Below are 23,931 nucleotides of genomic sequence, written 5' to 3' on the forward strand. Positions count from 1 at the left end.
GTACTGGTCCACAACCCCCCTCCCCCGGGGATTGGGTACCCCTGCTCTACCTCACGCTGGCAGGCGCCAGACATGTTTACTCACCCCCTTCTCTGGCTCTGCTTTGAAGCCCAGGTGCTTCTACCTGTGATAGCTCGGGTCCCTTCCTTGAGGTGGAGAGGGACGGGGGGGGGGGGCAAACAGCTGCTATTTCAACCTCCTTTCTGGCCCCACTTTTGTGTCTTGGATTCCCCACCCCCCAAGGCATGGCTGCCCGAGGAACATCGCCTAGTTGCCCCCCCCCTTCTCAGTCTGTCCTCCGCCCACATGTTCTGTGCTACCCCTTGGCTCCTGCAGCAGCTCTTGAAGACGCCCGTGGGCACCAGGGGGTGGGGAGGGGATCCAACCAAGAGGTCTCTATCCCAGTGTTTCTCAACCTTGGGGACTTTTAAGTCCTGTGGACTTCAACTCCCAGAATCCCCCAGCCAGCACAGCTGGCTGGGGGATTCTGGGAGTTGAAGTCCACAGGACTTAAAGTCTCCAAGGTTGAGAAACACTGCTCTATCCGACCCACCCCCACCCTCCCATCCTTCGCTGATCCTAAACTCTTAATTTGGGCCATTAACCCTTCGTTGGAGGTTCGGAACTTGAATTCTTTCTAGTTGTCTCTGACCCTCCTTTTTTTTTTTACGTTTCTTAAGATGGTTTGGACATTTCAACTTTTTTTTTTTTTTATTGATAATCTGTACAGACTCACGCAAGGTGGCTTGATCAGAAGGATTGTTTTCTATTAAAAAAGAAAGAAAGGAAAAAAGAAAGTCACCCCTGACTTCAGAGGGTGAGGCTTTATGGGTCAGTTTTGTCACATCTGGAGTTCCGCTTTTGGGGGTGGGGGCAAAATCGTGGGCACGCCAGCTCAAATGAGATTGCTTTTCCTGGATCTTCACCAGGGAGCCACGATCTCCCCACATGATAAGCCAGGGTTCCCCAATCTGGCCATCTTTTCTGATGGGTAGTCCTCAATTTACGACCGGTCACGTAGCATTTTCAGCACACGGCGACCGGCCTGCGTTCCCAGCTGTTTGCAACATCCTGCGGTAATATGACTGTTCATTATTATTTTTTTCCAAAACTGGTGTTTACGTCCGTTTTCCTGGCAAAAAACAGCCGAATCCACTGATGCGTCTGCATAGGTATTGCCTTTGCTTTATGACCACTGCAAAAGAGCCAAGGTGGCGCAGTGGTTAAATGCAGCACTGCAGGTTACTTCAGCTGACTGCAGTTCAGCAGTTCGGCTGTTCAAATCCCACCAGGCTCAGGGTTGACTCAGCCTTCCATCCTTCGAGGTGGGTAAATGAGGACCCGGATTGTTGTTGGGGGCAATATGCTGACTCTGTAAACCGCTTAGAGAGGGCTGAAAGCCCTATGAAGCGGTATATAAGTCTAACTATTGCTATTGCTATTGTCATAAAATCAGGTAAACCACAGCGTTACGACCGTCATGATTTACACCTTTAATTGCTGGGCTCAATTCTCGATTTCTGCACTGTCCCTTTGTGTGTGTTTGTGTGTGTGTCTGTGTGTGTGTTTTGACACAATCCCTTTTGCAACCTCCCGACAAGCAAAATCCATGGGAAGGCAGATTCACTTAACAACCGTGTGACTTAACAGCTGCAGTGATTCACTTAACCACGTTGGCAGAAAAGGCCGTCGAACGGTGTCAAAGCTCACTTAAAAAATGTCTCACTGAGCAGCGTACATTTTGGGCTCGGCTGTGGCCGTAAGTCGAGGACTACCTGTACAATAATTAAAAAAATGGAATTAACCAGCTGGAAACCCACAGCACCAACTTGCACAATCGCCTTCAATCCCAAGAACGCCGGTGGGCAAAAGAGCTGCTTGGGAGTAGCAAAAGTGGTAGTGCTTCCTTTCACCCCCCAAGCCCCCCCCAAATATAAGGGGGCACAGACAAGAAAATGGGTCAAACCAGAAATTAAAGGTATGGACATAAAAAAAGGAGCCATATAAATTACAGGCATTTGCCAGACGACGTGGTTTTTATCCTGGAAGACCCACAAGAAAATGGACTGAAAACTTAATTAGGAAAATTGAAGAATACAGTGAAGTAGCAGGACCGAAAATAAGCAAGGATAACACTAAAATGATAGTTTAAACCAGTGTTTCTCAACCTTGGCAACTTGAAGATGTCCGGACTTCAACTCCCAGAATTCCCCAGCCAGCGAATGCTGGCTGGGGAATTCTGGGAGTTGAAGTCCGGACATCTTCAAGTTGCCAAGGTTGAGAAACACTGGTTTAAAATGTCCTAGTTTAGAGTTTCTCAACCTTGGCCACTTTTAAGATGTGTGGACTTTGACTCCCAGAATTCCCTAGACAGTTTTAAAATGCGTGGACTTCTGGGGAATTCTGGGAGTTGAAGTCCGGACATCTTCAAGTTGCCAAGGTTGAGAAGCTTTTAGCTTTAAAGAAAAAAAAAAGCCTCACCTGAATTGCAGGGAAAAAATAGGTAAAACCTTAAAGGTGGCTTAAGACACTGAGCTTGTCAATCAGAAGGTCGGCATTCTGGTGGTTCGAATCCTTAGTGCTGCGTAATGGAGTGAGCTCCCGTGACTTGTTCCAGCTTCTGCCAACCTAGCAGTTCGAAAGCACGTAAAAAATGCAAGCAGAAAAACGAGCCACCTTTGGTGGGAAGGTAACAGTGCTCCATGCGCCTTCGGCGTTGAGTCATGCCGGCCACATGACCACAGAGACGTCTTTGGACAGCGCTGGCTCTTCGGCTTTGAAACGGAGATGAGCACTGCCCCCTAGAGTCAGGAGCAAGCAGGGGAACCTTTACCCTTTAGTTTGTGGAAAGAACTAGGGGAGCATCTTCCCAATATTTGCTCCAAATTAAGGGAGTCAAGCTATTCTCCAAAGCATCAGAAGACAAGAAGGAATGGATGGGATCTCATCAAGGAGAGAAGCAAGCTAGAACTAAGGAGGGATTTCCTGACAGGACAATGGCGGTAAATCAGCGGAACAAATCGCCTCCGGAAGTTGTAGGTGCTTCAACACTGGAAGTCTTTAAGAAGAGATTAGACAACCATTGTCTGAAGTGATGTAGGGTTTTCCTGCCTGAGCAGGGGTTGGACTAGAAGACCTCCAAAGGCCCTTACAGGCTCTGTTATTCTGAAATAGTTAAATGTGGCCTCCAGGATCACAAGAACAGCTTTAGATCAGAGGTCTCCAACCGTGGCAGCTTTAAGCCTGGCGGACTTCAACTCCCAGAATTCCCCAAAGGGGAATTCTGGGAGTTGAAGTCCGCCAGGCTTAAAGCTGCCAAGGTTGGAGACCCCTGCTTTAAACTGCAGCCGATGTCCCTTAAAGCTAAGAAAAGAGACATTGCCCTCCCAAGTTTACGTTCTATTGCAATATTGTCGTCCGGTGTTGGGAACCGAGCGTGTCCTTATTTATTCTCGACCAAAACCTTGGTTTGCTCCTTCCCATCTTGGGCAGCCTGGCTGTCAGCAACCGACCGTCGCATCGTGATGGCTGCAGAATCCCTTCTGCGATATTTAAGGCACCTGTTCCTTCACTCCGCTGAGGGATGAGGGATCCCAGGGCCAAGGGAAGGCTCCTTTGGAACCAGCGGGGGTTCCCTGGGCATCCTCTGCCAGAGAGAAGAAAGAAAGAGATTCTGCCAGCCTTGGCAAGTTTATGATTTGCGGACTTCATGCTGGCTTGGTGTTGTGACCTGTTTAGTGCCCAGCAGAGCGGGCCATAGATTCGGATGGTGAGGAGGTTGGGGAGGAAGATGGGTCAGTCCTGGAGTCTGAGGGAGGCTCGGACGAGGGCTCTGGGTTGGAGGCAGAGAGGGGCCAGGGCCGTCCGACAGTTATCAGCTGCCTTCAGAGTCAGACATCAGTGAGGCAGAAGAACAGCTGGAGCCTGTTTCCCACTATGCGCATGTGCAGAGTTGCCAGACGAAGGGAACAGCTAAAGAACAGGGTTGACTTGGGAGTAAGGCCACAGATTGGACAGTGAATGGCCCCTCCCATAAGGGAATAAAAGAGGAGCAACAGGGGAGTGGAGTTTGCAGGAGACAATTAGTTCGCTCATTGGTTCGTGACTCTCCGAGGCTCCTTGCCAAGTTTTGCAGAGATCGGCCTGGCAGCTCTCCAAGCCAGATAAGGTCTGTGACTGTAAATCCTCCCTTGAAAGACCTTTGCTGGATGAGAATGAGCAGAATTCACAGTCAATGAATAAAAGGTTTTTTTGTCGGGACCAGGAGTTTTGCTTTCCTGCTTTCGGTCTGAACACGGGGGAATTCTGGGCGTTGAAGTCCACAAGTCTTAAAGGTTGCGCGCGCGCACACACACACACACGGTTTATACCAAACCTCACCTGGCTCCTGAATGAATTCCTTTAGAACATTTATCTGGCCGCCCACTCACAGCAACCCCAAGTACAGATATTTGGGAATGAGAATTAACCTGTTTTCTGAGTTTCGTTTGCATAAATAAAATGTACGGATTCGTCTCTTTCCTGGTTGTGTCTCCCCATTGTGTTAAATCCAGCAAGGGAGGCACACCCCGGATCCCATCCGTGTCAAATGTCAGGCACAAGAGCTTTTTCTGCCATGGCACCTGCCCTCTGGAACATCCTCCTCCCCCCCCAAAAAAATATTAGATTTTCCCCAATCTTCCTGGCTCTTCACCCCCAAAACCTGCTTTTGCCATCAAACCTGAGGCTCTGAATCACATGGGTGAGCCTGTGTTGTGGCTTCTTTCGGAGTCTCTGTTTTCATGTCGTTTTGGTGTCTGGTTGTGTTTAAATTCTGTTTTAATTGCAAGCAGCCAGCTGAATGAGACAGCTGGTCTTATCAACTGGACGGAATAACCAGAAAACTCTGGTTCAGGGTTTAACTTGGTCGTTTTCTTGCAGGCGTTTCGTGACCCAACTAGGTAACATCATCAGTGCTAGTCAGGAGTGAGGTTTGCAGAGAGGAGGAGGAGGAGGACAGTTGTGGGGTCCTGGGTGCTCTCTGAGCTTGGTTGCTTTCTTGCAGACATTTCATCCCCCGATTTGATAACGTCATCAGTGCTAGAAGAGAGGGGGTTGTGGAGAGGGGATTGGGGGATGGAGGGGGGAATTGTGGGGTCCTTGGGTGCTCTCGGAGGTTGGTTATTTTCTGCAGACGCTTCATGACCCAACTAGGTAACATCATCAGTGCTGGAGAGAAGGGGTTTGTGGAGAGGAAAAGGAGGACTGTGGGGTCCTTAGCTGGTTTGTTTTCTTGCAGGCGTTCGTGACCCAACTAGGTAACATCATCAGTGCCAGGGGGGAGTGGGGTTGTGAAGGGGGAAGAAGGAAGGCAATGACACCTGTGGGGTCCTTGGTGGTCTCTGAGCTTGATTATTTTCTTGCAGACGTTTCATGACCCAGCTAGGTGACATCATCAGTGCCAGAAGGGAGTGGCATGTGTAGTGAGGAGGAGGAGGACTATGGGATTCTTGGCGTCCTCTGAGCTGGTTGTTTTCTTACAGATGTTTCATCACCCAACTGGATAACATCATCCGTGTTTGCTCCCTACTGTGAGCAGACAGTAGCTTGCCCTGCCAGCGAGGTGGGGGTGTGGTAGACCCATAGAGATAAACCACACGTTTGCGCACCATTGAAAGGAGCCAACAAAAAGACGAGAAGACATCCTCTCCAGCAACCAACACCCAGATAAGCGGGGATTATCACCAGACAAACAATCGGGCGAAAACAATACTCGATCCAGGAACTACCAAAGAGGAAACCACGCCCCCATCAACGCCGGCAGGGAAATCTACTTTGTATAAACCAGGAGCAAACTCCACACCTCTTCAAGTTGCCAAATTGGGATTCCCCCACTGTTAGGTAGTCCTCGGCTTACAACAGTCCCTTTAGTGACCGTTCAAAGTTACAACAGCCTTGAATGAAGTGACTTATGACCGTTTCCCACACGTATGACCCTTGGGGGCATCTCTCTGGTCGTGTGATCAAAATTCAGGCGCCTGGGCAACTCATATTTATGACGGACAGAGTGTCCTGGGGGGGGGTCACGTGATCCCTTTTTGCGACCTTCTGACAAGCGGAGTCAGTGGGGAAGCCCGGTTCGCTTAACAGCCACGTTGCTAACTTTAAAAAAAGAACCGTAATGATTCACTTAGCAACAGTGGCAAGAAAAGTTGCAAAACGGGGTAAATGTCTATGGAGATTTCCTGGTTCTCCCAAAGGGGCTTTTTTTTTCAGGAGGCAATTGAACTTTCTTGTTTTTTCTTTCGAAGAGGTTTCGCTTCTCATCCAAGAAGCTTCTTCAGCTCTTATCTTCGGAGTTGAAGAAGCTCCTTGGATGAGAAGAGAAATGTCTTCAAGGGGGGGGGGGGGAAAGGAAGTCCAGCTGCCCCCTGGGGGGGGGGAAACATTTGGGACAAAACAGGGTAAAATTTACGTAACAAATGTCAGAATTTCTGGCGGCAATTGTGGTCGTAAGCCGAGGACTCCCTCGATTTAGTCTGAGATTTAGTTTCAACCATTAAAGAAGAAGGGGATAATATTCATTGGCCCTCAAAGAGAAATTGCTAGATGAAATTTAGCAGTTGTAAATTTAGAAATTTAGCAGTTGTGTTAAAGGTAAAAGTTCCCCTCGCACATATGTGCTAGTTGTTCCCGACTCTATAGCAATAGCAATAGACTTATATACCGCTTCATAGGACTTTCAGCCCTCTCTAAGCGGTTTACAGAGTCAGCATATTGCCCCCAACAACAATCCAGGTCCTCATTTTACCCACCTCGGAAGGATGGAAGGCTGAGTCAACCTTGAGCCTGGTGGGATTTGAACAGCCGAACTGCTGAACTGCAGTCAGCTGAAGTAGCCTGCAGTGCTGCATTTAACCACTGCGCCACTGACAATGGGTATTATGATTATTATTAGCTCCATACGGAGCGGTGCACTTAATAATTAAAAATACCTCCACAGGGGATTCAAATAGCAATAGCAATAGCAGTTAGACTTATATACCGCTTCATAGGCCTATCAGGCCTCTCTAAGCGGTTTACAGAGTCAGCATATTGCCCCCAACAACAATCCGGGTCCTCATTTTACCCACCTTGGAAGGATGGAAGGCTGAGTCAACCCTGAGCCGGTGAGATTTGATATCTCTAGGGGGCAATGCTCATCTTTGTTTCAAATCTGAAGAGCCAGCGCTGTCCGAAGACGTCTCCGTGGTCATGTGGCCGGCATGACTAAACGCCAAAGGCGTACCCAACGCCGTTACTTTCCCACCAAAGGTGGTTCCTATTTCTCTACTTGCATTTTTTCACATGCTTTCGAACTGCTAGGTTGGCAGAAGCTGGGACAAGTCACGGGAGCTCACTCCGTTACGCGGCGCTCGGGATTCGAACCACCTTTCCGAGCGACAAGCTCAGCGTCTTTAGCCACGGAGCCGCCACGAAGCAGTAGCGTTAACGAAACAAAAGAAAGGCCGAAAGACTTCCAGTCTTAGTGAGTTTAATTGGGACATTTTTGAAAAGTCTCATTGTAATTTCGGTTAAAACATCAGGTTCCTTTTGAAACCTTTGGTAACTAGCATGCAAGTTCTTATTTTTTTTTTTACAAATTTGCTTTTTATCCGCGGTTATCTAAAGCCTCGTTCCAAACCCACAATTTTAAAAGAAAAGATTTGCCTCCGATTTGAAGAAGAAGAAGAAAAAAGACAAGTTTTATCAACCGTACATGGATTTTTTTCCCCTTTTCTTCCAGCAAATCCAAATCCAAATATTCAGGATGAGAGGGAAATGGGGGGGGGGGGGGCGGGAGGGAGGGAGAACAAAAAAGAAGTTATACAATACTCGGCCCCTTTTCATTTCGTTTACATAAATAAATTTTTTCTTCTTATAAATATCTCTTTATAAACAATATATAAATAGCTTTTACAACTTAAATACATTTATGCGTGACACGAATGTACAAACAGCAATTTCGATGGCATACCCAGCGGGGGTTTTTTCCCCCCCTCCGTCTCCAGAAAGGGTCCTATGTTGTGTGTGTGGGGGGAAAAGTTGTGCGTGGAGTAGGTGGTCCAGTGGTGGGTTCCGGATCCCCTTCCAACCGGTACGGTTGGAACGGGCTCGGCGACGTCCACAAGGACACGGGCAGTGGGTGCATGGATCTTAGCGCCTCCACAAGGCTCAGCGAGGCTCCAGCTGCTCTGCGGAGCGTCGTGCAGATGCTGTTATGCGCCATGTGCATGTAGGGAAGCCTTAAAAGACTGATAAGGAGCTTGGGCGGGCAGGTGGGCCCTCCGGAGCACCGTACCGGAACGATATCCGGTGCTCCGGGCTGGCTCCGGTATGCCCGTACTGGGGCGTACCGCCTGCAACCCAACATTGGTGTGGTGGTGTTATTGTGTTGGTGTCTGTTGATTTATATGTATATATACATATACATATATATATGTAGGTCTTTGGTGATTCGGGTTTTCTCCCGCGTAAAATTGGAAGTGTCTTGGCGACGTTTCGACGAAGTCTCATTCGTCGTCTTCAGGCGTGCTTGCTCGGCTTGGTGCTGAAAGCACCAAGCCGAGCAAGCACACCTGAAGACGCCGAATGAGACTTCGTCGAAACGTCGCCAAGACACTTCCAATTTTACACGGGACAAAACCCGAATAACCAAAGACACACACACAGACACAAACACACGGCGTCTATGTATGTATTAGGTAAGAGAGGAAGATTTGGGGGGTGCAAAACTCAATCCAGCCCTACCCAGCCCCCTCCCACTCAAAATGGTCGTTTCGGCTTCAGGCTCTTCGTACCGACAGGAGGCAGGCTGTGTGGGCCTTGGGGTCCCGCCAGTCGGGCCCTGGGTGACTGCAGGGGATGTCCAGAAATGTCCGCGGATGGGGGTGGGGTGTCCCTTCAAAGATCTGGAAATAAAAAGCATCGAGAGAGTCATAAGGGGGACGCTGGCCAAGGGAGGAGCAACCTGGAATGAAGGAGAAACGTCCGAACAATGATTAACCAGCGGAACAGCTTGCCACCAGAGGTTCTGGAGGTGAAGCTGGATGAAGCCACTTGTTCTGGAATGAGATAGGGTGCCCTGCTTGAGCAGGGGGCTGGACTAGATGACCCCCTAAGGTCCCTCCAAGCTCTATTTTGATTCTGAAATGGGATAGGGTCTCCTGCTTGAGCAGGGGGCTGGACTAGATGACCCCCAAAGTCCCTCCCAGATCGATTTTGATTCTGAAATGGGATAGGGTCTCCTCCTTGAGCAGGGGGCTGGACTAGATGACCCCCTAAGGTCCCTCCCAGATCGATTTTGATTCTGAAATGGGAAAGGGTCTCCTCCTTGAGCAGGGGGCTGGACTAGATGATCCCCTAAGGTCCCTCCCAGCTCAATTCTGACTCTGAAATGGAATAGGGTGTACTGCTTGAGCAGGGGGCTGGACTAGATGACCCCCAAGGTCTCCCTCCCAGCTCAATTCTGACTCTGAAATGGGATAGAGTGCCCTGCTTGAGCAGGGGGATGGACTAGATGACCCCCAAGGTCCCTCCCAGCTCAATTCTGACTCTGAAATGGGATAGAGTGCCCTGCTTGAGCAGGGAGATGGACTAGATGACCCCCAAGGTCCCTCCCAGCTCTATTTTGATTCTGAAATGGGAAAGGGTCTCCTCCTTGAGCAGGGGGCTGGACTAGATGACCCCCTAAGGTCCCTCCCAGCTCAATTCTGACTCTGAAATGGAACAGGGTGCCCTGCTTGAGCAGGGGGCTGGACTAGATGACCCCCAAGGTCCCTCCCAGCTCGATTTTGATTCTGAAATGGGATAGGGTCTCCTGCTTGAGCAGGGGGCTGGACTAGATGACCTCCAAGGTCCCCCTCCCAGCTGTATTCTGACGGATCGACATCCAACCTCTTTACAGAAAAAAAAAAGACCGCAGGTAGCCCTCGGCCAACGACCCCAGCTGAGTCTCAAATTTCCGTTGCTAAGCGAGACATCGGTCAAGCGAGTTTTGCCCCGTTTTACCACTTTCCTTGCCCCCCTTGTTGAGGGGAATCCCTGCAGCAATTAAGTTAGGGACCCGGTGGGACGAAGTGAATCTGTCTCCCCCGTGGATTTGGCTTGTCCGAAGGCCGCAAAACGGGGAATCACGTGACACCCCCTCTCCCCGGGACGCTGCGACAGTCACAAATATGAATCAGTTGCCAAGCATGTGATGTTACGACGGCTGTTAAGTTTGAAAAAGATCGTAAGTCGCTTTTTTCAGGGCTGTTGGAAGTTTGAACAGTCATTAAACGAAGTGTTATAAGTTGAGGACTACCTGTAACAGTTGGAAGGGACCTTGGGGGTCATCTAGTCCAGTGGGCCTCCAAACTTGACAACGTGAAGACTTGTGAACTTCAACTCCCAGAATTCCCCAGCCAGCAAAGCTTCACAAGTCTTCAACTTGTCAAGTTTGGAATTCTGGGAATTGAAGTCCACACCTCATAAAGTTAACTAAGGTTTGAGACCCAACTGTACTAATCTCAAGCAGTAATCCTCAATTTATGACCACACCTGGGGCCCAACTCTCCCTCCCTAAGCAAGGCGGTTGTCCAGTGCACATTTTACGACCTTTTTTCGCTAAGCGAATCCGGAGGTTGTTAAGGGAAACATGCAGTCATTAAGCAAATCCGGCTCCTCCCCCCGTTGGCTTTGCTCTGGGTGCCGCATCCGTCATAAATGGCAAATGGTAAGAACGGTCGTAAAATGAGGCAAAGTCCCCTTAAGAAACATCTCGACAACCGAAATTTTGAGCTCGTAAAATCATGGTCGTAAGTCGAGGACTACCTATATAGCAGCGTTTGAGGCCTAGAAAGTACAGAGAGTCCTCGAGTTACGACCCTGATGGAGCCCGGAATGTAACTCTTGCTAAGCAAAAACATTGGTTAAGCGCGTTTAGCCCCATTTTACGACCTTACTTGCCACGGTCGTTAAGTGAATCACTGCAGTTGTTAAGTTAGTCACACGGTTGTTAAGTGAATCTGGTTTCGCCATGGGTTTGGCTCGTCGGAAGGTCGCAAAAGGGGATCGCGCGAACCTGGGATTCTGCGGCCGTCACAAATACGAGTCGGCTGCCAAGCGTCTGTGTTTTGGTCACGTGATCCTGGGGATGCTGAAAACGGTCGCAGCTATGAAACACGGGCCTAAGTCGCGTTTCTCAGTGCGGTTGTAACTTCGGACGGTCACTAAACGGACTGTTGTAAGTGGAGGACTATCTCTGGCAGGCTGAATAGCTTTATCGTCGTCCAGGAACAAAATCAACCCACTGTACACGGCCCATCAAGATTACGGCCTCTCAATACAGCCAGTCCTCGACTTATGACCACAAGGGAGCTCAACAATTTCTGCCGCTAAACAAGACGTGAGCTTTGCCACATTGGACGGCCTTTCTTGCCACAATTGTTAAATGAACCACGGCAGTCGATAAGTTAGTCACACAGTCGTTAAGTGAATCCGGCTTCCCGATGGACTTTGCTGTCAGAAGGGCGCAAGAGGGCATCATGTGACACCACCACCACCACCCCGGGACACTGACCGTCATAAGTATGAATCCGTTGCCAAGCGCCTGAATTTTGATCACAAAATGGGGGATGCTGTAACGATCGTTAAGTGTGAAACACGGTTTCTTAGTGCCGTTGTTACTTGAAACCGTCACTAAATGAATTTTGTGCCCAGGCCCATTTGTGTCATGTTCATCTTAATTTAAACATCTTTAATAATAAGATTTATTAGGGATTTAGGAGATGCGCACCCACAGAATTGCTTGCATTCTGTGGGGGGGAAATTCAATCAACCGGAATCAAAGCTGGAAGGGACCTTGGAGGCCTTCTAGTCCAACCCCCTCCACAGCTGAACCTTCTCCATCTGGTCTTCTTCTCATCAGATTGCAAGTCACGAAAAGCACCTTCCATTGACTTCATCCCTACATTCCCTGTGCCCACAAATCATGAACGGGACAACAGAGTGGAAGGGACCTTGGAGGTCTTCTAGTCCAACCCCCTGTTGAAGCAGGAGACCTTATACCATTCCAGACAATGGGCAATCTCTTCTTAAAAACTTCCAGTGATGGGAGCTCCCACAACCTCCGGTGGCAAGCAGTTCCACTGGTTAATTGTCCTCACAGTCAGGAAATGTCTCCTTTACTTCTCAGTTGCTTCTCTCCTTGATTAGTTTCCACCCATTGCTTCTTGTCCTGCCCTCAGGTGCTTTGGAGAACAGGCTGACCCCCCTTCTTTGGGGTAGCCTCTCAGTTATTGCAACCCATCGTTCCCAGAATGAGGCGCTTCTCCCGGGAGTCCTTCTTCTTTCTCATTAGGTGGTGAAGTATTTGGGTTTTAGAAGATGATAGATGATAGATAGATAGATAGATAGATAGATAGATAGATAGATAGATAGATAGATAGATAGATAGATAGATAGATAGATAGATAGATAGATAGATAGATACTGTAGATAGATAGATAGATAGATAGATAGATAGATAGATAGATAGATAGATAGATAGATAGATAGATAGTGTAGATAGATGATAGATAGATAGTGTAGATAGATGATAGATAGATAGATAGATAGATAGATAGATAGATAGATAGATAGATAGATAGATACTGTAGATAGATAGATAGATAGATAGATAGATAGATAGATAGATAGATAGATACTGTAGATAGATAGATAGATAGATAGATAGATAGATAGATAGATAGATAGATAGATAGATAGATAGATAGTGTAGATAGATGATAGATAGATAGATAGATAGATAGATAGATAGATACTGTAGATAGATAGATAGATAGATACTGTAGATAGATAGATAGATAAATAGATAGATAGATAGATAGATAGATTGATAGATAGATACTGTAGATAGATAGATAGATAGATAGATAGATAGATACTGTAGATAGATAGATAGATAGATAGATAGATACTGTAGATAGATAGATAGATACTGTAGATAGATAGATAAATAGATAGATAGATAGATAGATAGATAGATAGATAGATACTGTAGATAGATAGATAGATAGATAGATAGATACTGTAGATAGATAGATAGATAGATAGATAGATAGATAGATAGATAGATAGATGATAGATAGATAGATACTGTAGATAGATAGATAGATAGATAGATAGATACTGTAGATAGATAGATAGATGATAGATAGATAGATAGATAGATAGACAGACAGACAGACAGACAGACAGAATGATTGATAGATAGATAGACAGACAGACAGAATGAGAGAGAGAGAGATACTGGAGAGAGAGAGAGAGAGAGAGAGCTTTGGTGACTCCATCCAGCCACCTCCTTCTCTGCCGTCCCCTTCTTCTTCTTTTGCCCTCCATCGTTCCCAGCATGAGGCTTTTCTCCAGGGAGTCCTTCCTTCTCCTTAGGTGGCCAAAGTCTTTGAGTTTCCTCTTCAGGATCCGGCCTTCTAAGGAGCAGTCAGGGTTGATCTCCTCTGACCGGTTGGATGGCCTTGCAGTCCAAGGGACTCAATGCAGGAGTCTTCTTCTCCAGCACCAGAGTTCAAAGGCCTCCATTCTTTGGCGCTCAGCCTTCCTTACGGTCCAACCTTCACAGTCATCCATTGCAAGTGGGAAAACCGTAGCCTTGACTATACACAATTTTGTTGGCACAGTGATGTCTCTGCTTTTTTGTCGGCTGTCTAGATTTGCCATCGCTTTCCTCCCCAGGAGCAAATGTCTCTTAATTTCTTGGCTGCATGTCCCACATCTCAGGGCATAAAGCATGGCTAACTTTTCCAAAGAGCTTCCTTTTTTAAAATAAAATTAAAAAGTCCACTTCAAAGAGGAATTGCAAATGCCATCCTGACTCTTTTAAAAAATGTCCCGACACAGGAAAACAACGAACAACAACAACAACAACATCCAATTCACACGAGGGCCTTCTGTAGACAAAATAGCTTTTTGTGCAACTTGCTAATGAAAAAACAATTTGTTCCCAGCATCCACCTGGTTAATGACCTGGCCCTAAATTTAGGATGCTCACATCCTAAACTTCCTCTGGGCTCTTTCTTCAAAGCAACCCTGCCAAGTTGAAAAAACGCACAGTCCTCGACTTACAACGATTCACTTAGTGACCGTTTGATGTTACGACGGCCCTGGGGAAAAAGCGACTTAGACCGTTTCCCCTCCTACACACACACACACACACACACACTTGTGACCTTTGTGGCATCCCCGTGATCCAAACTCAGCGGCTTGGCAACTGACTCGTACTTACGACCGTTGCAGTGCCCCATGGTCACGACATTCCCGACAAGACAACGGGGAACCTAGATTCACTTAACAACGGTGTTACTAATTGAACACCAGCAAGGGTTCGCTTAACCACTGTGGCGAGAAAGGCCGTCAAAGGGGACGAAATTCACTGGGGATGCGTCTCACTTAACAACGGAAATGCCGGGCTCAATTGCCATAAGTCGAGGACTAATTGTAGGATGCTAATAGCCTAAGAATTCCCCCCCCCCCCCCCACAACCTCGGCAGCTTAAAGACAGGTGGACCTCAACTCCCAGAATTCCCCAGCCGTCTGGCTGGGGAATTCTGGGAGTTGAAGTCCACCTGGCTGAACAAGGTTCAGAGATGCAGATGTATGCTGATTTTTCTTCCAGCTGTTCGCTCCCTATTTCATCCCACCTCCTTTTTTTTTTTTAATCATTCTGCTTTGCCAGGGATTTTTTTTCTTCTTCCCCAAACGAGAATTTGCGGCTAAGCGAAGGCGAAATAAAGCTGGCAACCTGGTATTAATATTCGTCAGCCTTTTAATAAAGCCTTTTAATTAAGACCTACAAAAAGAACCAGAAGAATTTCCGTGGGGGGGGGGGAGGATTAAAAAAGCACCTGTCCAGGGTTTTGGCATGGCTGTACGAGACATCAAACATAAAATAAAATAAATAAAAACGTGGCAATTTGGAAGCTTAAAAGAAATTAAAATTTGTCGTTGGGGAAAAAAAAAAGACTTTCGAGAACGACTCCTTCAGAGGTTCTCAAGTTTCAGCAGTTCATTTAGTGACCGAAGTTACAACCGTGTCACTAACTGAACCACCGCAATGATTCCCTTTCCAGCCATGGCAAGAAAGGTGGTAAGGTAAAGGTTCCCCTGGCACATATGTGCCAGGCGTTCCCGTCTCTAGGGGGCGGTGTTCATCCCTGTTTCAAAGCCGAAGAGCCAGCGCTGTCCGAAGACGTCTCCGTGGTCATGTGGCCAGCATGACTCAATGCCGAAGGCTCACGGAACGCTGTTCCCTTCCCACCAAAGGTGGTTCCTGTTTTTCTACTGGCATTTTTTACCTGCTTCTGAACTGCTAGGTTGGCAGAAGCTGGGACAAGTCACGGGAGCTCACTCCGTTATGCGGCGCTAGGGATTCGAACCGCCGAACTGCCGACCTTTCTGATCGACAAGCTCAGTGTCTTAGCCCCTGAGCCACCGCGAAAGCGGGCAAGATGGGACAAAACTCACTTTAAAAATGTCTCGCTTGGCAACAGGAATTTAGGTCTTAATTAAAAGGCTTTATTAAAAGGCTGATGAATATTAATAGCAGGTTGGCAGCTTTATTTCGCCTTCGCTTAGCCGCAACAGGAATTTTGGAATTGTGGTCATAAAGCGAGGACAAGCTGCATTCAAAGGAACCTCGCTGGAGGTGAACCTACTGCAGAGGTTCCAGATCTGCGGGAAATTCTAGATCACAGTTCCCATCGTGCACAGCGGCATTATCTGAGGATGACGGGAGCACCTACCCAGGAAAAACCGGCGTGCAGAGGCTTAAAATAAAACAATTCGTAAAATAAATGCGACCAATAAGACACATTTCATGCCGGGATCCATCCTCTTTGTTTTAAGTTTTCTCATGCCGAGTTGGGGCTGGAACCATCCCCGCTATGCAACAGATGTGCAAAGAAGCTCTCGCAAAGCCGTCTGCATATATTTATATGTATTTTATTTTAAATGGACAAATAAAAACTCTTTCCAGAGTTAGAAAGCTAACAAAGCCAGCTATAATTATGCCCCGGCGCTTCATTTAGCCAGAAACAGGTGGCAGCCAAATCCGAGGGTTGTTTTTTAGGGGTGAAAAAAAAAAATTTGCACTACCCTTTTGTGCAGTTTGGGATCCGAGATATTGTTGTGTCTGGGGGGGACGGGACAGGGAACACCCCAAATTCTGCCCCTTTCCTTGTGCAGGAAACCCTGGAGAAATTTATTCAGCCTACGTTATAAGAAGCATCTTTGGAGAAATGGGAATTTTGGTGCAAAATTGGCTGCCCAAATTTGAACGGGCTGTAAAATAACTCGCGCACCGGCTGTGCCAGCTTGCAGCCGTTCCCGGCATTGAAACAACTCTTAAGAGAAATCTCTCTTCGGCCTTAAAATTGGAGCGTTTCTTTTTTAAAAAAAGAACTTATTTCATAATCGCTGCTGATTTTAATATTTCATGCTTTTTACGAGGTTTGCAAGCAGACAAGCGATGGTCGGTACATAAATTCAATGAATTAATAAAAATTGGAAAGGCGGCACAGGCCGGTTTTTGCCGCGTCGTTCAGCGGCTGAAGAATTTGGAAGGAAAACAATGTGCGACCAATTGCACATTTGCTCACAATTCCGTTACACAACCAAGAGAGAGAAACATCGGTTGTCGGCCATCTGCAGATGTCTGCAGGAAACAGGACCAGTCTCTCTACAGGTGGTCCTCAACTTAACCACCACAACGGAGCCCAAAATTTCCGTTGCTAAGTGAGACGTTTGCCAGGTGAATTTTTGCCCCATTTTCTGACCATTCCTGCCGCACTTGTGATGTGAATCACAGCGCAGTTCGTGAGTTGCGCAGTGAATCTGGATTCCCTCTTGACTTCGAGGGTCAGAAAATCGCAAAAATCCAGCTGTGCTGGCTGGGGAATTCTGGGAGTTGAAGTCCACCCGGGTTAAAATTGCTACGCAAAGACAACGTTCCACACCTTGAATCCTTTTCCAGTTGTTCAAGACTTCAACTCCCAGCATTCCCGGCGGGTTTCCACCATTTGCACACATACCCCCGTTTACGGGAAAACAACACTTAGCTCAAAAAAACTACAGATGATTTGATTGATACCAAGATCTCCCCAATCCTATTGTCTACACCAGGGGTGTTCAAAGTTGGGAACTTTAAGACTTGTGGACTTCAACTCCCAGAATTCCCCAGCCAGCATGGTTGGCTGGGGAATTCTGGGAGTTGAAGTCCACAAGTCTTAAAGTTCCCAACTTTGAACACCCCTGGTCTACATGAAAGGCAGGATAATAGACAATCATGGATGGAATAAAACATTTAAACAATGAAATAGGCTCCATTCACACAACACACTTAACCCAGGTTAATTAAAAACTTCTTTCCAACATCCTTAGCTTGCATTTCTTCCCAAATTTAAGGTTGGGCCAATCTTAGCAGCTTCCTTATTTTACAGTCCCATTGTCAATATAAGAAATTGGCAGCTAATAAATTTAACAAATATATAATAAACACAGGTAGCCTTCGACTTACAACAATTCACTTCGTGACCGTTTTAAGTTAAGACATCGCCGGGAAAAAAAGTGACTTATGCGGCCGTTTTTCACTTACCACTGTTGCAGCAGCATCCCCACATGATCAAAATGTGGACGTTTGCCAAGTGACTCGTATTTATGACAGTTGCGGCGTCCCGGGGTGGGTGGGTGGGTTTCACGTGATCCCCCCTTTTGCGACCTTCTGACATACAACGGGGGAAGCCAGGTTCACCGAAGAGGGAATTACTTAACGAGTGCGGCAGTCCACTTAACAACGGTGGCCAGAAAAGTCGAAAAACGGGGCCCCAAACTCACTTAATGACTGTCTTGCTTAGCCGCAGCGATTTGGGGCACCCTTGTGGTTGTAAGTCGAGGATGAGCGGTCCATAAATTGTGTGAATCCCAGGAAACAGATTCGGGAGGCGGGGAAATCCCATCTGAACGCTCAGCGGGGTCCCCCCTTACGCCAGTCTTTTAAGCCCCTCCCAAACACCCCCCCCCCAATTTCTCTATCCTGACGACAAACGGAGGTATCAAAGGAGCAGCCCTGACTTTTAAGGGGAAACCCAAGATTTTGATTTTTTTTTTCCTCTCGACCCATTGCCACCACTGAAGCCACTGAGGCCAGGCGCGCTTCCCACTCACCGCCGCCAGGTGTCGCCGTCGGGCCGCCCTCGACGGCTCAGCAGCCCAGGCCGCTCATGGAGCCGATGCGGTCGAGCTTCAGGCCGAAGCAGCCCTTGCCCAGCGCTTTCTTGCCCGGCCCCTTCAGACGACGCGAGCCTCCGCCGCCGCCTCCTCCTCCGCCGCCGCCGCCGCCTCCTGCTTGGTGCTCGGGGTGCACCATCCGCCCCCAGGCGGCCCGCGACTGCTTGCCCTCGGTGCGCAAATCCCGTAGAAGCCGCGACGCGGCCGAGGCAGCCGCCGCCGCCGCCGCCCCTTTGCTCTTCGGCGGCGTCGGGGCTGCGTTGCCCGCCTTGGAGCCGCTGCGCCCTCCGCCTCCTCCAGCCGCGGGACCCGACGACCCCTCCGGCTGCTGCTCCGTCAGCTCCCGCTGCAACGCCGTCGTGCCGCCCGCCGGAGCCTGCAAAGCAACAAACGGGACGGTCATACAGCGGAGCCGCCCCGACGGGGCGACCCTTCCTCCCCCACCCCCCGATCGAGAGTTGGGTGGTGGGAGCGTCGCCGTGGAGAGGAAAAAGAGGCGACGGCGCCGGGAATTTGCAGGAAAGCGGATCAGACGGGGAGGGTGCAGGGGTGGGGGGAAGAGGAAGCGTCCTGCCCCCCCCCCCGTCTGTTTTCCCCACCACCAACCGACCCCCCCCCTCCACCGCTTCCCACCCTCCCGCCGCTTTCCAGCCTGCAAACGTCCGTCGTAGGCGGGGGACGATGGAAGCTGTAGTCCCCTCCTAGGGTTCCTCAACAACCCCCCCCCCCCCACCTAGCCGCTTTCCAGCCTGCAAACGTCCGTCTTAGGAGGGGGACGATGGGAGCTGTAGTCCCCTCCTAGGATTCCTCAACACCCCCCCCCACCTAGCCGCTTTCCAGCCTGCAAACGTCCGTCTTAGGCGGGGGACGATGGAAGCTGTAGTCCCCTCCTAGGATTCCTCAACAACCCCCCACCCAGCCGCTTTCCAGCCTGCAAACGTCCGTCTTAGGCGGGGGACGATGGGAGCTGTAGTCCCCTCCTAGGATTCCTCAACAACCCAACCCGCCGAGCGCCTGGACGGAGCCAGAACAGCCCCGTCGGGGAAAAGCCGGGCGAGCTCTCCCACGACGCCTCTCCACCTCCCCGGCAAGAGCCCGTGGCTCACCTGGTGCAGCGGCTGCGGAGGAAGCGCCGGCTTGCCGTCGAGGGCCAGAGCCAGCAGGGCCAGCAAGAGGAGCCCGCCGGCCGCCAGACGGGAGGCGAACATGCCCGGGCTGCGCAAAGGCGGGCGAGAACGGCTGAGCGAGCGAGAGAGAGAGAGAGAAAGAGAAAAAAAGAGAGAGGATCCTCGACGGTGCGGAGCGCTGAACCGAAGTGAGCAGATCCGAGAAGCGGGCGCTTTGCTGCAGGAGCGTCTCGTCGAGCGGCTCTCAATTGCCTGCCCGGGTCCGCTCGCAGCGCCTTATATAAGCGACCTGCAGGTGACGCACCGACGGCATCCCCCGCCCCGGCCGGCGGGGAGAGGGAGGGAGGAGGAGGGGAGGGAGAAGGAGCTGCGCGGGGGGGGGGAGGGAGCCGTCGCCATCCAGCGATCGATCCTTCGCTTTGCCCTCCTTCCCTCCCTCCCTCCCTCCTTCCTCCCCTTCGTCTGGCCTGGAGGGGAGGGGGCGGGATGGGCCCCGAGGGGGCGCTCTGGGGCAGAAGCTCAGCCGCTGCCTCTTCTCCCTCCGACCAGGCGCTCGCAGAGCCTCCTCCGCCTCCTCGTGCGGCCGGGAACCATTGGCTTGGGAGTGCATCGGGCTTCCAAACGGCTCGAGTTGAGGGAGGCTGGGGGAAAAGTTGGGGTTAAGAGACCCCCCCACACACACACACACCTGGGAAGGGGGGGGAGGAAGCAGGTATGCTGCAGTCCTCTTCTGCTGTCGTTCCTTCCTTCCTTCTTTCATTCTTTCTTTTTTCTTTTTTTCTTTCTTTCTTCCTTCCTTCCTTCGTTCCTTCCTTCTTTCTTTCTTTTTTCTTTTTTTCTTCCTTCCTTCCTTCTTTTTTTGTGTAAAAGTTTTTTTATTTTTTTATTTTTAAAACAAACATTTCATCAGTGTGTCTTCTGAGTACAATTTTTGTGTGTTATAATAGTTATAGTTTACCACCGAATTCTTTATATACATCTGTTCTTATTTTAACATTACAACTGAACATATCTACTGTTAGAACATTTCTCTTCCTAAATGGTTTCATTTTATACGTTTTATCCATATTCATTTTCTAACCAATGATAAAATAACCCCCATATATGATAATAACCTGATCCTTCCTTTCCTTTAATTGCTAGTGTTAATCTACTTATTAACAATCTAATATTTTCTTAATCACATTTTCATCTTTAGGGATTTCTTCAGCTTTCCAATTCTAGGCACAGTTATTACGTTTCTTTCTTTCTTTCCTTCTTTCTTTCTTTTCCTTCCTTCCTTCTTTCTTCTTATTTTGGGGATTAGGGATTTCTTCAGCTTCCCAATTCTAGACGCAGTTATTACCTACCTTTCTTTCTTTCTTTCTTTCTTTCTTTTTCTTCCTTTCTTCTTTCCTCTCATTTTGGGGATTAGGGATTTATTCAGCTTCCAAATTCTAGATGCAGTTATTACCTTTCTTTCTTTCTTTCTTTCTTTCTTTCTTTCTTTCTTTCTTTCTTTTTCTTCCTTTCTTCTTTCCTCTCATTTTGGGGATTAGGGATTTCTTCAGCTTCCCAATTCTAGATGCAGTTATTACGTTTCTTTCTTTCTTTCTTTCCTTCCTTCCTTCCTTCCTTCCTTCCTTCCTTCTTTCTTTTTCTTCCTTCCTTCCTTCTTCTCATTTCAGGGATTAAGGATTTCTTCAGCTTCCCAATTTTGCACAAATACAATTCTCTGCAGTTATTTTCTTTTTTTTCTTTCTTTCTTTCTTTCTTTCTTTCTTTCTTTCTTTCTTTCTTTCTTTCTTTCTTTCTTTCCTCCCTCCCTCCCTCCCTCCCTTCCTTCCTTCCTTCCTTCTTCTCATTTCAGGGATTAAGGATTTCTTCAGCTTCCCAATTTTGCACAAATACAATTCTAGCTGCAGTTATTTTCTTTTTCTTTCTTTCTTTCTTTCTTTCTTTCTTTCTTTCTTTCTTTCTTTCTTTCTTTCTTTCTTTCTCTCTCCCCCCCTCCCTCCCCCCCTCTCTCCCTCTTTTCTTTTTTTTAATGTGTCAAATTCCAAGCGATTGTGGGGGAGGAGAGAGATACTTAGAAATCCGATTAAATTCCCATTGAGACAAGGGAGGTTCTTCTCACCCAAAAGCTGGTTGGGAAATCCCCCCACCCTGAACTCCAAGGATCAGAAATTAAGGGAGGGGGCATCCTAATCAGACAGTCAGTTTGGGGAGGGGCTCTTCTCGTGAACGGCAAGATAATTTAACTGGTTCTTGATTTCTCCCACTTTCGGGGTTGCGTAGCACAGGGAGTCCTCAATTTACGACCACGATGGAGGCCAAAGTTGACGTTGCTAAGCGAGAAGCTTGTTAAGTGAGCTTGGCCTTCCTTGCCACGGTGGTGAAGCGAATCGCTGCACTTCTTAAACGAGTCGCACGGTCGTTAAGTGAATCTCCTGCGGCCTTCCCCCTTGGACTCGGCTCGCGAGAAGGTCGCAAAAGGGGTTTGCGTGACCCCCCCCCCAGGACACTGCAACTGTCATAAATATGAATCGTTGGCTGAACATCCGAATTTAAATCACGTGACCACGAGGACGCCTCGACGATCATAAGTGTGAGAAAATGGCTCTAAGTCCCACATTTCAGTGCCGTTGTGACTTTGAACGGTCACTAAATGAACTGTTGTAAGTCGAGGACTACCTGTACATTGAACAAATACTCTGACAACGGAAGTGAGCCTTAACCCAGCTTTAGTTTTGCCTGTTGTGTAAATGCAGGCCTTGAGTTTAACACGACCTGCCTTGGTTAAATTTTACCTCACGAATGCAGCCAACATGGCTGTTTCTTGTTCATTTATTTATTAAATGTAGTAGCCCGGTATTTACTTATAGGGGGGAAATGACATTATTTCTAATGTTGGATTTTCCCCCTTACGAGCGGGAGCCCCCTTGTGGAGGACTGTGAAGCCGTTACCATGGCAACTCCACTGGGCTGTACAGTAGAAGCCATTTTACGGCACAACAGGCTGTATCTTAACAGAACACCCATCCTGAGGGGTGTTAGGGGTGTCTTACCTCCACTGTTTACCCCAAACAGTGGATGGTTCCCAACATAGGAATTTATGGTCTCTCTGAATGCAGCTGTGGTTTTTACACCAGGGTTAGAGAGCGCATGGGTGTGTACATCCCTGCATTACGCAGACTTTTGTCCCACAGCTTTTAGCTCATCTCAACCTGTGGCTCTCCCTGTATAATTTGAGCCACTTTAGTCTAATGGTGACGGCATCAGACTAGAAACCAGGAGACGGTAAGTTCTAGCCCCGCCTTAGGCATGAAAGCCAGCTGTATGGTTTGCCAATTGCTAGGAGACGGTGAGTTCTAGTCCCGCCGTAGGCATGAAAGTTAGCTGGGTGATTTTGAGCCAATCACCAGGAGATGGTGAGTTCTAGTCCCACCTTAGGTACAAAAGCCAACTGGGTGACTTGCCAAACACCCAGAGACGGTGAGTTCTAGCCCTGCCTTAGGCGTGAAAACTGACTGGGTGACTTTGAGCCAATCACCAGGAGATGGTGAGTTCTAGTCCCACCAGCCGACTGTCTTGCCAATCACTAGGAGATGGTGAATTGTAATCCTGCCTTAGCTGGGTGACTTTGAGCCAATCTCCAGGAGACGGTGAGTTCTAGTTCCACCCTAGGCACCAAAACTGACTGAGTATCTTGGCAATAGGAGATGGTGAGTTCTAATCCCAAAGTAAACTGGGTGAATTTGAGCCAATCAGCAAGAGACAGTGAGTTCTAGTCCCGCCTTAGGAACAACAGCTGACTGGGTGATTAGCCAATCACTAGGAGGCAGTGAGTTCTAATCCCGCTTTAAGCCTAAAAGTAAGCTGGGTGACTCTGAGCCAATCACCAGGAGACGGTGAGTTCTAGTCCCGCCTTAGGCACGAAAACTGACTGAGTGACTTGGGCTCATCGCCAGGAGAGTTCTAGTCCCACCTTAGCCATGAAAGCCAACAGAGTGACCTTGGGCCAGTCCCTCTCTCCTAGCTCAGCGCAGCCCACCTCACAGGGTTGTTGTGCCGAATATACGACCCGGAAAGTGTGCCGGATATTTCTGCTGCCTTGAGTTATTTGTGAAACTCGTAAAGGCAGGGTACAGATAAAATAAATAAAAAAAATTCCCTGGCCAAAGCAGACTGGGCTCGGAGAGGTGGCTGTAGAAAAGGAAAGCCGTGATTAAACGGTGGGATTCCTTGGTTGGGACACCACCAGGAGATCCCATGGTAGTAGAAGAAGGCCACAGTACCCATATCCACAAATGCTTCCTAACGCTATCTGGATCTGTCATGAAATCACCAGAATGGAAGTTCTACGCAAGAGGAAATTTATCTTCTAAAGCAGGAGTTCCCCAAACTTGGCAACTTTTAAGACTTGTGGACTTCAACTCCCAGAATTCCTCAGCCAGCCAGCTGAGGAATTCTGGGAGTTGAAGTCCACAAGTCTTAAAGTGGCCAAGTTTGAAGACCTCTGTTC

The 23,931-nt window shown here is 48.4% G+C and overlaps 1 protein-coding gene across 1 annotated transcript; it reads right to left on the reverse strand.

Moving 5' to 3' along the window:
- Window positions 1-8,015: 8,015 nt before the first annotated feature.
- On the reverse strand, window positions 8,016-19,595 carry NPPC (natriuretic peptide C). Its single transcript, XM_087725073.1, has 3 exons — window positions 19,407-19,595; window positions 18,238-18,676; window positions 8,016-8,930 (listed from the first exon to the last, which is right to left on the reverse strand). The coding sequence occupies exons 1-2, from the start codon at window positions 19,506-19,508 to the stop codon at window positions 18,275-18,277; spliced, it is 504 nt and encodes a 167-aa protein (XP_087581199.1). The 5' UTR covers window positions 19,509-19,595; the 3' UTR covers window positions 8,016-8,930; window positions 18,238-18,274.
- Window positions 19,596-23,931: the final 4,336 nt, after the last annotated feature.

Source organism: Thamnophis sirtalis, unplaced genomic scaffold (genome assembly GCF_051295495.1).
Source record: "Thamnophis sirtalis isolate CommonGarterSnake01/CBP01778 unplaced genomic scaffold, rThaSir2_p1.2 scaffold_11, whole genome shotgun sequence".
NCBI lineage: Eukaryota > Metazoa > Chordata > Lepidosauria > Squamata > Natricidae > Thamnophis > Thamnophis sirtalis.